At 47.3% G+C, this 15043-nt stretch overlaps 1 protein-coding gene across 1 annotated transcript in view; it reads left to right on the plus strand.

The window, feature by feature from the left end:
• The first annotated feature begins 2095 nt into the window (after positions 1-2095).
• ARTN (artemin) overlaps positions 2096-15043 on the plus strand; it is a 33871-nt gene continuing 20923 nt past the window's right edge. The window contains exons 1-2 of the mRNA XM_083157576.1: positions 2096-2482; positions 8322-8751. Of these exons, the coding sequence (XP_083013702.1) occupies positions 2423-2482; positions 8322-8751 (490 nt within the window). The 5' untranslated portion in view covers positions 2096-2422. The remainder of the gene's footprint in view (positions 2483-8321; positions 8752-15043) is intronic.

Genomic DNA, 15043 nt, shown 5'->3' on the forward strand with positions numbered 1-15043 from the left:
GAACTGAGCGGATTGTGCATAATACAAAGTCCAGGCGGGAACTGAGCGGATTGTGTATAATACAAAGCCCAGATGGGAACTGAGCAGATTGTGTATAATACAAAGTCCAGGCCGGAACTGAGCGGATTGTGTATAATACAAAGCCCAGGCGGGAACTGAGCAGATTGTGTATGATATAAAGTCCAGGCGGGAACTGAGCGGATTGTGTATAATACAAAGCCCAGACGGGAACTGAGCAGATTGTGTATAATACAAAGTCCAGGCGGGAACTGAGCGGATTGTGTATAATACAAAGCCCAGGCGGGAACTGAGCAGATTGTGTATAATACAAAGTCCAGGCAGGAACTGAGCAGATTGTGTATAATACAAAGCCCAGGCGGGAACTGAGCGGATTGTGTATAATACAAAGCCCAGGCGGGAACTGAGCGGATTGTGTATAATACAAAGCCCAGGCGGGAACTGAGCGGATTGTGTATAATACAAAGCCCAGACGGGAACTGAGCAGATTGTGTATAATACAAAGTCCAGGCGGGAACTGAGCAGATTGTGTATAATACAAAGCCCAGGCGGGAACTGAGCGGATTGTGTATAATACAAAGCCCAGGCGGGAACTGAGCGGATTGTGTATAATACAAAGCCCAGGCGGGAACTGAGCGGATTGTGTATAATACAAAGCCCAGGCGGGAACTGAGCGGATTGTGTTTAATACAAAGTCCAGGCGGGAACTGAGCCGATTGTGTATAATACAAAGTCCAGGTGGGAACTGAGCGGATTGTGTATAATACAAAGTCCAGGCGGGAACTGAGCGGATTGTGTTTAATACAAAGTCCAGGCGGGAACTGAGCGGATTGTGTATAATACAAAGCCCAGGCGGGAACTGAGCGGATTGTGTTTAATACAAAGTCCAGGCGGGAACTGAGCGGATTGTGTATAATACAAAGTCCAGGTGGGAACTGAGCGGATTGTGTATAATACAAAGTCCAGGCGGGAACTGAGCGGATTGTGTTTAATACAAAGTCCAGGCGGGAACTGAGCGGATTCTGTATAATACAAAGCCCAGGCGGGAACTGAGCAGATTGTGTATGATATAAAGTCCAGGCGGGAACTGAGCGGATTGTGTATAATACAAAGTCCAGGCGGGAACTGAGCGGATTGTGTATAATACAAAGTCCAGGCGGGAACTGAGCGGATTGTGTATAATACAAAGCCCAGGCGGGAACTGATTGGATTGTGTATGATACAAAGTCCAGGCGGGAACTGAGCGGATTGTGTATAATACAAAGCCCAGGCCGGAACTGAGCGGATTGTGTATAATACAAAGCCCAGGCGGGAACTGAGCAGATTGTGTATGATATAAAGTCCAGGCGGGAACTGAGCAGATTGTGTATGATATAAAGTCCAGGCGGGAACTAAGCAGATTGTGTATAATACAAAGCCCAGGCGGGAACTGATAGGATTGTGTATGATACAAAGTCCAGGCGGGAACTGAGCGGATTGTGTATGATACGAACTCCAGATGTGCAGTCTAATGCCGGCCAGCATCTGAGCACTCGCTTAAAAAACGCTGCCCGGCTGTCCCAGACCAACGCCCGGCTCTGCACAGCGTGATGTGATGCTAAGGCACTCACTGCCTGCCCACTCACTTCGTGGCCGTTGGCCCAGCCGCTCAGTGCAGCAACCCCGCACTCCCTACCCCGCTCACCGGCTGCAGTGCCTGTCCAGCTCCCCAGCTGCACTGCCCACTGCACTGGCTAAATCAGTAAATGTGCATGGGAGGTTTTTTTTAATCAGGGATGCCAATCCCAGGATTTTTCCATCTCAAAATCCCGGGATTGAAAAAATGCCCCAGGATTGGCATCCCTAACCACGGAGTTTCCTCAGATGGTGGTCACATAACAGGATACTACATATGGAAACCCACGCAAGCAAAGGGAGAACATACAAACTCCACACCATTAGGGCCATTGTGGGAATCTAAACCATTAACCTCAGTGCTATGAGGCGATGCTAACCCTTACACTGTCCGTGCTACACATATATATATTTGATTACAATTATTTTTTGGTCTCATCAATACCATGAAGTAGATCGATGTTCTGAATAAAGGAGAAATAAGTTGAATGAACCAACCTGAGAAGGTTCCGAGCACAAGGAGACAATAACATAACAAGTGGAGCCGAAGCTTTAATGTGGAAAATCCAGAATCCCCTCAGACATTCCAAGTCCCTTTTTTGTCTTTCATCTGGCAAATAAAGTGTTGGATGAGAGTCCTCCTGTGTGTGAGTGCAGGGAGAGGTAGGGATGCTGCTGGGAAGTAAATGAGGAAAGCAGGCGGACAGGGAGGGAACCCTCTGGGAGGTGGGAGCAGTCCTCAGCAGCTCAGCGTAGGATAGGATCAGCACAAGCATTTCTATCCCAGAGCATGCCATGGGGTGGTTCAGTGAAGCATCTGTCTGCTTGCAAGAGAAGGCCGGCAAGCAAGGTAAGAGCAATCCATGGCTACAAGTGGCCAGAAGGGGGACTGGCGCTGGGCTGCAGGGGGAACTGGATGGGAAAGATTGGAAAAGACCATTTTACCATATCAACGACAAAGTGTTACTGGACTAACATGAATCCTGGGAGGAAATATTTTTGTTTTATTGTTAGGGGGGAGAATTGTACCCCCTTCCTGCTCTGTATTCTCTAGGGAAACTTCTGCGGACGCAACTGACTTATCTATAGGGACTTACAGAGAGGCGATCCCTAATCCTGACCGTAATTCTGCCTGTATTGGTTATATCCCTGGTCTCATCCTCCCTGCATTAGAGTCTGTACTATCCAACGTCTGACAGGGGACTGCGAGCTCCGGATACACCGGCACAAAGGGGTTTGGGTAAAAACCGGACCCGGACAATACCCCGGAATGCCGGACCGGACATCAAACTCTGCATTCTGGAGCTTGTAGTGTCTGGTCCAGGGGGTGTCCTGTCCAGGGGGGATGCCTATGACAGCTGTCACCAGGGAGAGGAGAAGGAACGGTCCGGATCACACGGGGAGACTGTAATCTCCCCTTCCCCATGTCCCTGGTGAAAGCTATCACAGGCATCCCCCCGGACAAGACACCCCCTCGGCTTTTACTTCGTCCCGGCACAAAGCCCTGCAGAACACTCTCCTCCGCTAGATCTGAGGCTTATTGCCGGATTACTGCAGACAACAGAGAAAAGCAAAACATTATTAGGCCAAGGAGCTTGCAATTCATTGATGTTGCCCGACGATATCGCGGAAAGTCTGACATGTAGTAACCAGATGTGTGTTTATGCTGTGGCACGGAGGAGCGCTGGGTAGAACCGGGAGGGGGTTAAGGACTGCAAGGAACATCTGTATTTACAGGCTGATGTATTAACTCTATCAGTCGGAAGCGATTCTTGGCCTCAGACAGGAGGGATAATGACTGACCTGACAGAACGTGTTTTCTGCGCCCATATTTGATTCCACTATCAGTACCTCCTGTGGACTTTGCATGGCGGTACTGCACATTGTCAGTCTCATAGTATAGTATGTGCATATTATCAGTACCTCCTGTGGACTTTGCATGGCGGTACTGCATATTGTCAGTGTTATAGAATAGTATGTGCATATGATCAGTACCTCCTGTGGACTCTGTATGGCGGTACTGCACATTGTCAGTCTCATAGTATAGTATGCGCATATTATCAGTACCTCCTGTAGACATTGCATGGCGGTACTGCACATTGTCAGTCTCATAGTATAGTATGCGCATATTATCAGTACCTCCTGTGGACTTTGTATGGCGGTACTGCACATTGTCAGTCTCATAGTATAGTATGTGCATATGATCAGTACCTCCTGTGGACTTTGCATGGCGGTACTGCACATTGTCAGTCTCATAGTATAGTATGTGCATATGATCAGTACCTCCTGTGGACTCTGTATGGCGGTACTGCACATTGTCAGTCTCATAGTATAGTATGTGCATATGATCAGTACCTCCTGTGGACTTTGCATGGCGGTACTGCACATTGTCAGTCTCATAGTATAGTATGTGCATATGATCAGTACCTCCTGTGGACTTTGTATGGCGGTACTGCACATTGTCAGTCTCATAGTATAGTATGTGCATATGATCAGTAGCTCCTGTGGACTTTGCATGGCGGTACTGCACATTGTCAGTCTCATAGTATAGTATGTGCATATTATCAGTACCGCCTGTGGACTTTGCATGGCGGTACTGCACATTGTCAGTCTCATAGTATAGTATGTGCATATTATCAGTACCTCCTGTAGACTTTGCATGGCAGTACTGCACATTGTCAGTCTCATAGTATGGTATGTGCATATGATCAGTACCTCCTGTGGACTTTGTATGGCGGTACTGCACATTGTCAGTCTCATAGTATAGTATGTGCATATGATCAGTACCTCCTGTGGACTTTGCATGGCGGTACTGCACATTGTCAGTCTCATAGTATAGTATGTGCATATGATCAGTACCTCCTGTGGACTTTGTATGGCGGTACTGCACATTGTCAGTCTCATAGTATAGTATGTGCATATGATCAGTAGCTCCTGTGGACTTTGCATGGCGGTACTGCACATTGTCAGTCTCATAGTATAGTATGTGCATATTATCAGTACCGCCTGTGGACTTTGCATGGCGGTACTGCACATTGTCAGTCTCATAGTATAGTATGTGCATATTATCAGTACCGCCTGTAGACTTTGCATGGCGGTACTGCACATTGTCAGTCTCATAGTATAGTATGTGCATATGATCAGTAGCTCCTGTGGACTTTGCATGGCGGTACTGCACATTGTCAGTCTCATAGTATAGTATGTGCATATTATCAGTACCGCCTGTGGACTTTGCATGGCGGTACTGCACATTGTCAGTCTCATAGTATAGTATGTGCATATTATCAGTACCGCCTGTAGACTTTGCATGGCGGTACTGCACATTGTCAGTCTCATAGTATAGTATGTGCATATGATCAGTAGCTCCTGTGGACTTTGCATGGCGGTACTGCACATTGTCAGTCTCATAGTATAGTATGTGCATATGATCAGTACCTCCTGTGGACTTTGCATGGCGGTACTGCACATGGTCAGTCTCATAGTATAGTATGTGCATATTATCAGTACCGCCTGTAGACTTTGCATGGCGGTACTGCACATTGTCAGTCTCATAGTATAGTATGTGCATATGATCAGTACCTCCTGTGGACTTTGCATGATTGTCAGTCCCATAGTATAGTATGTGCATATTAGAATTGTATTATTACCGTCAGTCCCGGGGAAGCCGTTACAGTACCGGGAGATCATCTGTATTCTGCGTAACTGGTGCAAATGGTATCCAGATGGCTGAATGACAATGTCTAAGTCGATAGTCAACAGGTTGACAGGAAAATGTCAACTTTGACAAAAGGTCAACACAAGCAAAAATTCGGACATGGTAAAAGGTCAACATCATTTTTATTTTTTATGTCTTTTATTAAACTTTTTAATACTTTACCATTCCCAATCACGTGCATGGTAAAGTGTGCCCGTCTCAAAGCTTGGCGAGGAAAGTTCGCTGCCTGGTGGGACGCAGTACACTAATTTGGGATCCACATGCTTATGTATCATTGACACCTACAAAAAGTAAAAAAAAAAAAAAAAAACACTTGTTGACCTTTTCACGTGTTAACCTGTAGCTTGCGTTGACATTTTGTCAATGTCATGTCGACCTTTTGCTGTTGACTTAGACATGGTCTGTGAGCTATACCACACCTTCTGTGACTTGGCTAATAAGATTCTGGGTACAAGTTTATCTGTATACGGAAATACTTTAATAACCAGTAGCCCGTCCCATCAGAATGCAGGTTAGACCTATTGTAGTGATACAATAAGCTTGGGGTGGGTTCTGTATCACCGAGCGCTCAGCTCCCGTCCTGATAATCCAAGGGGTGACCATCACACCCCTGTCCTCACTCCCTCCTGTTTCATCTGCTTGCCAATGCCAATGTCTCTTAGTATCACCGCCATTGCTGCTAGTATTGCCGCTTAGTATCACCGCCATTATTGCTAGTATTGCTGCTATTGCCGCTAGTATTGCTGACATTGCCGCTTAGTATCACTGACATTGCCGCTTAGTATTGCTGACATTGCCGCTTGGTATATCTGACATTGCCGCTAGTATTGCTGACATTGCCGCTAGAATTGCTGACATTGTCGCTTAGTATCACTGACATTGCCGATTAGTATCACCGCCATTGTCGCTTAGTATCACTGACATTGCCAATAAGTGTAACAAGTCACACAGATGGCATTGAAAAATTTAGTACTCTGCTTGTTGGTAGAAAAGGTTGTTGAACACATTATAGACAGAAAGGAACCTTGTAAGGAATCTGTAACAATATCTTTGAGCTATGTAACCACTCCATAGACCAGAACAGGGTCCTATTACTCTGTGAATTCATAGTCGGGAAGAGTAAACTTTGTCTTAACTTGTCCCCCAACGTGACAGTGCGGAGAGCTCTGCTCAGACTCATCCTCTCCCCATGTCTGTGCTGTCAAGTAAGCAGGGCTGGTTTATATCCATCTAAGTGACTGTCATAAAGGTAACATAACTATCTCCATGACGGCATCCCAAAGGTTGTCAACTCTTTGTCACTGGGATCCCTCGTACCCCGACGCTGGAGTCCTGGAGCTTAGTCCTGGAGTCCCAACGCTTAGTGCCTGCAGGGTTGGCAGTCCTCATTTATCGCACAGAAGCCCAAATGTGTAAATGCTTTGTGCTGACATGTTACAGTGGTGAGATGGACAATGCCAGGCTGGGATGAGGACAGATCACAAACCTGTATATAACCTGCACACCGCAGTGCATGTGGTCCATATAGATTTATGGATAGCCTCACTTCCTTGGCACAGACACACAGGAATGGGCATATCACTGAGGACCGTGCCTAGGGAGCCAGGGACTGAGGACAGGTTCCCGTACTTACTTTACCTTCAATGTATTTGGATCACAGGGGAACTATAGTATTGGCGGGCGGATAACACAGAAAAGGCACAAGACATAAAACTCTGTGGGTGGAAACACAAGCAGCATAAACACCATAGTAAGGACAAAAGCAGCATAAACACCATCGTAAGGACACGGCCATTTCTTACTGTGTGGGCAGTGCACACCTAGTGAGTGGTAGCGATGGCACACAGTCCGACCACAATCACTGGGCACCCCTAGCAGCAGCATTATCCACAGAGAATGTTAGACTCTCGGCCTATAATGTTCATGAGGTGTCTGGGATTTTGGAAAATCTCCAGGGAGGGCAGGCTGAGCTCCAGGCCTCTAGGGAGGGAAGATCCGGGCCTCCGTGGGAGGGAAGCCTGAGCTCTGGGCCTCCAGAGAGGGAAGGCTGAGCTCCAGGCCACCCGGGAGGGAAGGCTGAGCTCCAGGCCACCCGGGAGGGAAGGCTGAGCTGAGGGCCTCCATGGAGGGTAGTCTGAACTCTGGCACTCTGGAGAGAAAGGCCGAGCTCCAGGCCTCCGGGAACCACAGGCTGAGCTCCAGGGCCCCCAACAAGTCTATACAGTGATCAGTTCAGGGAAATACTGGTGCATGGTTTGAAAATAAACAAAATACGCTCTGCAAATGGCTGCATCCGACCCGAACCCCCAAACCCCCCCCCCCCCCCCCCCCTCCCTGGTTGCAGCATTATCTAGAAGAAAGCCAAAAAAACACTAGGATAAAATGTAATGTTTCCATCCCACCACTTGTGCTTGAGATCTGTAAAAGACAAATAGCCGCAGCATCACCGATTTGTACATGTACATTTTCATTCAGTGTATCTGCAGCGCTCTGACATCATGTCCAAGGCCAGCGCGCGTCTCGTTTGCCTCCTTGCGGCTTGGGGTGATTTGCTCAAATGGTTTATGCTGCGTTAGTTTTTCACCTTGATCTCCAGTCCATGAGCCCACACTGACTAAAGGCCACCGTTCTACGTCATCTGCTCAATGAAGTCACTGTTCTGGACTTGTATAACTTAGCAGCGGGAGCATGTATTACATGTGTGGGAAGGTATTGCGCCCAGTGTAAAGTCAGAGGATGCTGTTACCACTGACTGCACCACTAGACTGTTTCATTGTGGGTAGCACCTCAACTCCTAATCAGCTACGTCAGTCATAGGAGCATCCCCAGAGCTAATCGTAGGAACTGTAGGATTTGAAGAATGAGGGAATTATGGGCAGACACTTGGGAGTCTCTGGATTAATGACATTTGCTTTGTGTTCCTCTTCCCCTCCTCTCTCTCTCTCTGTTTTATCTGCACCCATTCTCCCTGCAGGCACACAGTGTGCTCTGTGCTCAGAGGTCCATCCATTCCCGACGGAAGACGTTCCTGACCCCTCCGCCAGGCAAGCCTTATCCCAGAACAGACTATGGTGTCGCGGAACTGGATTTAAACTGGGCTCATCCCCTGGAGATGCTCGGTTTTGGGCACGGGGACCTCACTGTTACTTCACTTTACTGGTGGAGGAATCACATCCAGATCTGCAACCCACTGCCGGGAAGGTTGTCAAACGATGGGAAGGTCACCTGGGGGGGCGCAGTGAAAACTTCAGGGGATCATTGTCCTGAATGGAGCCTGGCTGTAAAGGAATCTGCATCCGTCAGGACTAAGCTTGCAGGAAACCGTGCACAAGTCAGGAATCAGCAGCAGACGCTTAGGAAGAGATATCCTAGAGAGCAGCCCTGCGGTACGACAGGAGATCACGGTGAGTGAGCTACTGTATTATTCTAGAGACAGAGCTGGGCACAGCCGGTGCATTTTAAAATCGAGACATTTCAGATTTGAAGGATGAACGGTCTGTGGTGGTTATAGATTTGATTTGGACTTATGACTTCCTCCTGTATAGAATGTATTTTATATAACAATATATTGCAACATTTAACCAATCAAATCATTCTATGACCTGATTAAGACCCTTATTCTGGTTCACTCGCAACAACAAATTCCTTCTCAAATTGGCAAAACCATATGCACTGCAGGTGGGGCAGATGTCACATGTGCAGAGAGAGTTAGATTTGGGGGTGTGGTATGACTCACCGACAGTCAGGATCCCGACAGTCATTATCCCGCCGTCGGGATCCCGACAGTCATTATCCCGACGTCGGGATCCCGACAGTCATTATCCCGACGTCGGGATCCCGACTGCCTGGCCTCAGACAGCGTGGCCAGCGCAACAAAGCCCCTTGCGGGCTCACTGCGCTCGCCACGCTGCGCTACGCTCGCCACCTATTCTATTCTCCCTCTATGGGGGTCGTGGACCCCCACGAGGGAAAATAGCCGCCGGCCGTCGGGAACCCGGCCGTCGGTCTTTTAACAGTCGGGATCCCGACGTCGGGTTCCCAACTGTCGGGACCCTGTCCGGCACCCAGATTTGGGTGAGGTTTTACTTCAAACTGAGATCTATATTGCAGTGTAAAAGAGAGAGAGAGAGAGAGAGAGAGAGAGAGAGTTAGATTTGGGTGTTTATTGTTTCTGTACAGGGTAAATACTGGCTGCTTTATTTTTACATTGCAATATAGATCTCAGTTCGAAGTAAAACCCCACCCAAATCTAATTCTCTCTGCACATGTTATATCTGCCCCACCTGTAGTACACATGGTTTTGTCCATTTGAGAAGGAATTTGCCTTTGCTAGTGAACCAGAATTAGGGCCTAAGGCCTTAGGATTTGTGCTCATATTCAGCACTTAACATAAGTTCTCACACGCTACTCACTTCTGGTGCCATAAACGCACACGTTGCCAAACTCCATCATGGCGGCAACACTAGCAGGCATATCATTTGATGAAATACCATAGAGTCCTATTGGAAGGCACATTAAGTGCTTCATACACTATGCCAGTGTTTTTCAACCAGTGTGCCGTGGCACACTAGTGTGTCTTGAGCTGTTCTCAAGTGTGCCCCCAGATCTAGAGATGCCCAAACCCATTTACAGCCACCACCAGTTCAAATGTTATTTACTGGTCTCTTCTTTTCATGTAAAGGGCCAATGTTTTTTATTTTTGTTACCTATGGGGATCAGTGTGATTGTTTTTAATGTGGGGGCCAATAGGTTTGTTTTTTTCCTGTGCTGGCCAATGTGTTTTGCCCTGTGGGGATCTTAGGGTGTGCCTTGGCAATTTTAAAGTCCTATTTAGTGTGCCGCAAGGTAAAAAGGTTGAAAATCACTGCACTATGCTGTAGAAAGGGCTTAAGAACATGCCCCTAACTGCCACTATTGCATATTTGTGGCTATTTCCCTAAAAACACCTGATTAGCCGTAAATATTAAGTATCCCCCGAAAATACCAGGGGATCAGCGCTGACCACAGACCCCCCGGCAAATAAGCAGACAGTGACGGGTTCATTCAGAGCCCCTGTATCTGCATTTGCAGGGTCCTACATTGGCATGAAAGGATTGCATATTGCAATGCGATGCTGGGTGGTAGATTGCACCCAGATCTCATTGTGAAGGGTAAAAGGGCCCCTAAAAGCCATAAGGGACCCCCAAGTTTTATCTCCTGTTAACGAGTATCATTATTGTAAATATGTATATATAAGACCTTATTAATCCGATTTCTTTATAAGGCGCCACAAGTGGTTGGCAGCGCCGTATATATGGCACACGTCTTAGAGCAATACAGGGTACACACCGCTAAACAGAACAGTAACGAGGAACTACAACAGAGCACAGGTAACAATTAGGAGCACAATGGTCAGTACACAATAACGCGGAGATGTAGGGAAGCAGAGGAGGTGTCTAGGGGCCGATTGTCCTAGGAAAAGATGAATGATTAGTCACAAGAGATGCGTGTATAGACGGTCACTGAGTGTGAGAGAGTTATAACTGAGTGTGAGAGAAGGAGGCTGCGAGAACAGGAGGGAAGAGGGCCCTGTACCAAGGAGCTTACAGTCTAGAGGAGTCTATTCAGACCAGATACATATGTAAACATTACAAAGATTCATATGAATGGATGGGGGGGGGGGGGTTACAGATTAAAAGGATGCTGTACTGCAATTGTTACTGTACTGAACAAGGATTCTGCAAAAAGCATCAGAGAATAGTTCTGTCATGACCCCCATCCCCCATCAGACAGAGTGGTTGTCTCATAATGTAAGGCTTAACATACAGAAAACCCGCCAAATTAATGGCTATTACTGTACATTACTTCCCAGTTCATTGACCACAAGGACTTAACATTTTTAAATTCTTCCCATACTTGCTGCAACATGTTCGTTAGCTCGTTAGGAAAAAAAAAAAAAATATGCAAATAAATTTCAATTCCTACAAGTCACGAAATGTAAGAAGAGGACTTTTATCTCCTGCAGCATTTTCAGTGTAAGCGTCTGCAGTGACATGTAGTAAGGAACATCGCAGTCCAGACAGTAAGCTATTGGCTGTAGACCTGATCACAAGTCTGCTAAACCGCAGCACAAATCGATTATCGAACAACTGCGCATGAATCCTAACGCAGGGTGATTGACCGGAAGCTGGCGTTTGCGGGTGTCACCGCGGCTGTTTTCTGGGAATGTCAGGGAAAAAAAACGAAGGCACGCCCAGGCATTTGAAGGGTGGGTGCGTGACGCCATCTCCGGCCTCCATCCTCATATCGCAGCGGCTGAGTAAGTTCAGGGCTACGCACAGACTGCACACGCTGGGGACATCATTTGAAGGTGCGGCAGTTGCGAATGGATTTGCGGCTGTTCGGAGGCCTGCAATATTTTCGCCGGTCATTTGCAGGCTTGCACGGGGAGCGGGATTTCACTCAGACTGGGTAGCGGATATCCAATCGCAGGGTGAACGCAAGGCGCTGCTAAATCGTGCTGAAGCGACCTGGCCCGAGTAACCCCCCCCCCCAAGTTAGGACAAAATCCAGAAAAAAAGGGGCAAGCATGAACCCAGCCAAACAATTTTGCAATACAAGGGGTGCTGGGTGCAATGCCATTTTAGATAGCTGCTTTTACATGTAGCACACAGATACTGACAGGTACCCCCAAATATTGAGGATATCTCCATAGCTACTGCTGTCCCTACATTACTAACAGGAGTGACAACAGAAATGCTCTATGGAGATTAGATTTAGCAAGATCGGCAATTAGTGATTACATCGGTAGAGAACAGATCTGTGCGGCAGACTAGTAAATGCTGAACGCCTCTGGGCAAAGACGGATGCAGGTGGAAGGAAGAATGAGTTCAGAAAATATTCAGCAGTTTGGGCAAAACTCATTCACCCCGCTCCTCCCACACCCCAGGGAGGTGGCACAACATCTGTTCTAAGTCCCTGTCGATATAGACACCAGAAACCGTGGAAAACTCATGTCGGCTTAATGCTTGTGTCGACTTTCTGTCAACCATTCTCAGGTGCTGACCTAGTCACCGTCGACCATTAGTCAACCTCGACATGGTCTATACCGTAACCCAGGTGGCGATGGACATCAGAAGCCCGCCATACACTGATGGCGGAGCTTCCCCCATCTAAACCTTCCGTGCCATGGTAACTGACCAGATATCAAATGCTGAAACCACCACCAGGAAACAACTGCCGTGGAACATCGAAGTCCACGCCCACCTCCAGGGTAGTCTGCCAATCACAGAGCTGCAGAGTGCAGCTGTGACTGACAGGAGCCATTAACCACCCAGTACAGATTCCTCGGGGCCTACGACCTGACCCAAAATCTGCCCAGATCATGTAGCTGCAGCGAAGACTCTCAACACAGTGAAATCGCTGCTTTTACGCAGAAACATCACATACTTCCAATGCTTGCACAATGCTATCTGGAAGGGATATTCCTTTTACAGCCTTACGTTTGTACAAAACAACACTGAACAGGCCGGCGGCTGGTACAGGAATTTATTTCAGCATAGAACTGCTCTAGGTAGATACGGAGAGTTGTTTAATAACATATTGGTTGTTGCGTGCCATGAAATTATAAGAGTGCATCACATTCTTCATAGAGAACAGCCATAGGGCTCCCGTCACGGGATTCCCCATGTTCTGCATGTGTGCGCTTCTCTCACATGTTGTGTTGTGCACGGAAGATGTGGAAGTCCTGACTGAGAGGGCAAAGAGCAAATCTCCACACCAATGCAAATCCTGCCGCGCCGATTACAGGTCTGCAGTCAGGACAGCCGACCTGCGAGACCAGTAATGCACTCGGTGACTCTTGTTATCATGGCCGTGCCAGCGGTTATACGAGCGGGCGGGGATAGGAATGACTGATGTTATAGATGATGCTCTGGCAAGTCCACAAACACAATCCAATCATTATACTTTGTACTACAAATATCAGGCGGGAAGCTAGGCTTTCTGTCACCGAGGGCAACGATTCAGCTTCATCTGCCCCCCCCCCCCCCCCAAAGTATAATCATCAACCTAAACATATCTGTTCTGGTAAAGGTATAATTTGCTGAGTCCCACAGTGGAGAAATGATTGTGCAAAAGGGACTTTTTTTTATTGATTTAAAAAAACAAACAAAAAAAAGTAAAAAAACAAAAAAAAAAACCACTCATGGTTCAAACATTTACCCCACATGGCACCAGACTTCCTGACATGCCTCTGGACTCACCTCTACATTTCTATCAGATCTTCCCACTTGCCCCGTATGTGCCAACAGACATCCTCATACACCTCTCTCTTATCTACATTCCTATCAGATTCCCCTACATTTCCATCAGCACCCCCATTTGCCCCTTAAATGCCATGAAACATCCCAAAAATGTCTCATAAATGCCATCTGGTGCCACCACATGCCCCCTTAAGCCCCCCCCCCCCCCCCACACACACACACATGACATCAGAGTGATTGTGGTGGTGCTTGGTAAATGTGGAGCCCCAGGGTGTTCCTGGCTATATAGTGAAGTACTCCTGTTTGGAAGCGTATCTTTTGCACACCATATTAAAAAAGCAGTACAAAGTACTAGGGCCCGGGTCTCACATTAAAGTCCAGCAGTGGCTGAGTATAGCGCACCATGCCCTCATCTAGATGTCCAATTCAGCTGGTCTGTAGCCCAGGGAAAGTGCCTACTCCTCCTTGCCAACCTCCATCCAACCAGAGAGGTCCACCACTGATGAAAGGTGGTCATTTAAGCTCCAAACTCCTGAACTTTTATTCCTGTCCACCACAACTTGGCTTTCTCGGAGTTTAAGGCTTTCAGAAAGTCTGTATCCCCTAGGTTACTCCTCAACAGGTGGAGGAACAGAAGAACAAAGAATACTACAGAAAGACCCCCAGGTAGTACACTTGGCCGTTTTACCATAGTGGTCGGCAGAGCAGAGACAATAGATGCCATTCCCTCATCCCAGTTCCATGACCTCCTTAGGTAAACCAGTTGGGTGGAATTCCAACGTAGTATCTCCATAGAGATTAATGAGCTTTGCGAGTTCCTGTTTCTCCTCCTCTTACCGGTCAGAAAATGACCAGAGGTGAGAGATGTGAGCAACGTTTGTGTACAAGCCCCGGGGTGATCTACTAAAGAATTTCCGTGCCGTCTGCCTGCAACCTCTGCAAATTCTTGCACTTTCCTATGTTGCGGTTACGGTCTCTGTAGATAACACTGACAACATGTCAGCCAAAAATCAACAAAAGCCAAACAACCCACCCGTTTATAGTATGGACGCACACTCTGATGACCCGCTCCGGACCGAAGCTCCAATGAGCAGGGCCCTCCCCATCTCTCATATCTGCACTTCCTTCCTCAATCTGAGTTTGTCCTGTATTAATGCAGGATTTGTTATACTGAATCTGGAGTGACAGAGATTTGAAGATGAGGATATCTGGAACTTTGTAATATCACCAAGATGATTTTACATAGGAAAGTAAATTCACAGGATCACAGATGTTTTTGAATCCCAAAAATATCCAGGATAATAGTCATTAAATATCAGGTATTACGGGATTCAAAACACGGGTCCCTGGGCAGTTGTGTTATAGTTTCCATCTCAGTTCTGGTCCCGGTTCTCACAGGCACTGCCAGCTTCTGGCAGAACAGAAGTCCCATGGTGCAATTTCTCTAAGCCAA

Source organism: Crinia signifera, chromosome 8, assembly GCF_055691185.1.
Source record: "Crinia signifera chromosome 8, ASM5569118v1, whole genome shotgun sequence".
Lineage (NCBI taxonomy): Eukaryota > Metazoa > Chordata > Amphibia > Anura > Myobatrachidae > Crinia > Crinia signifera.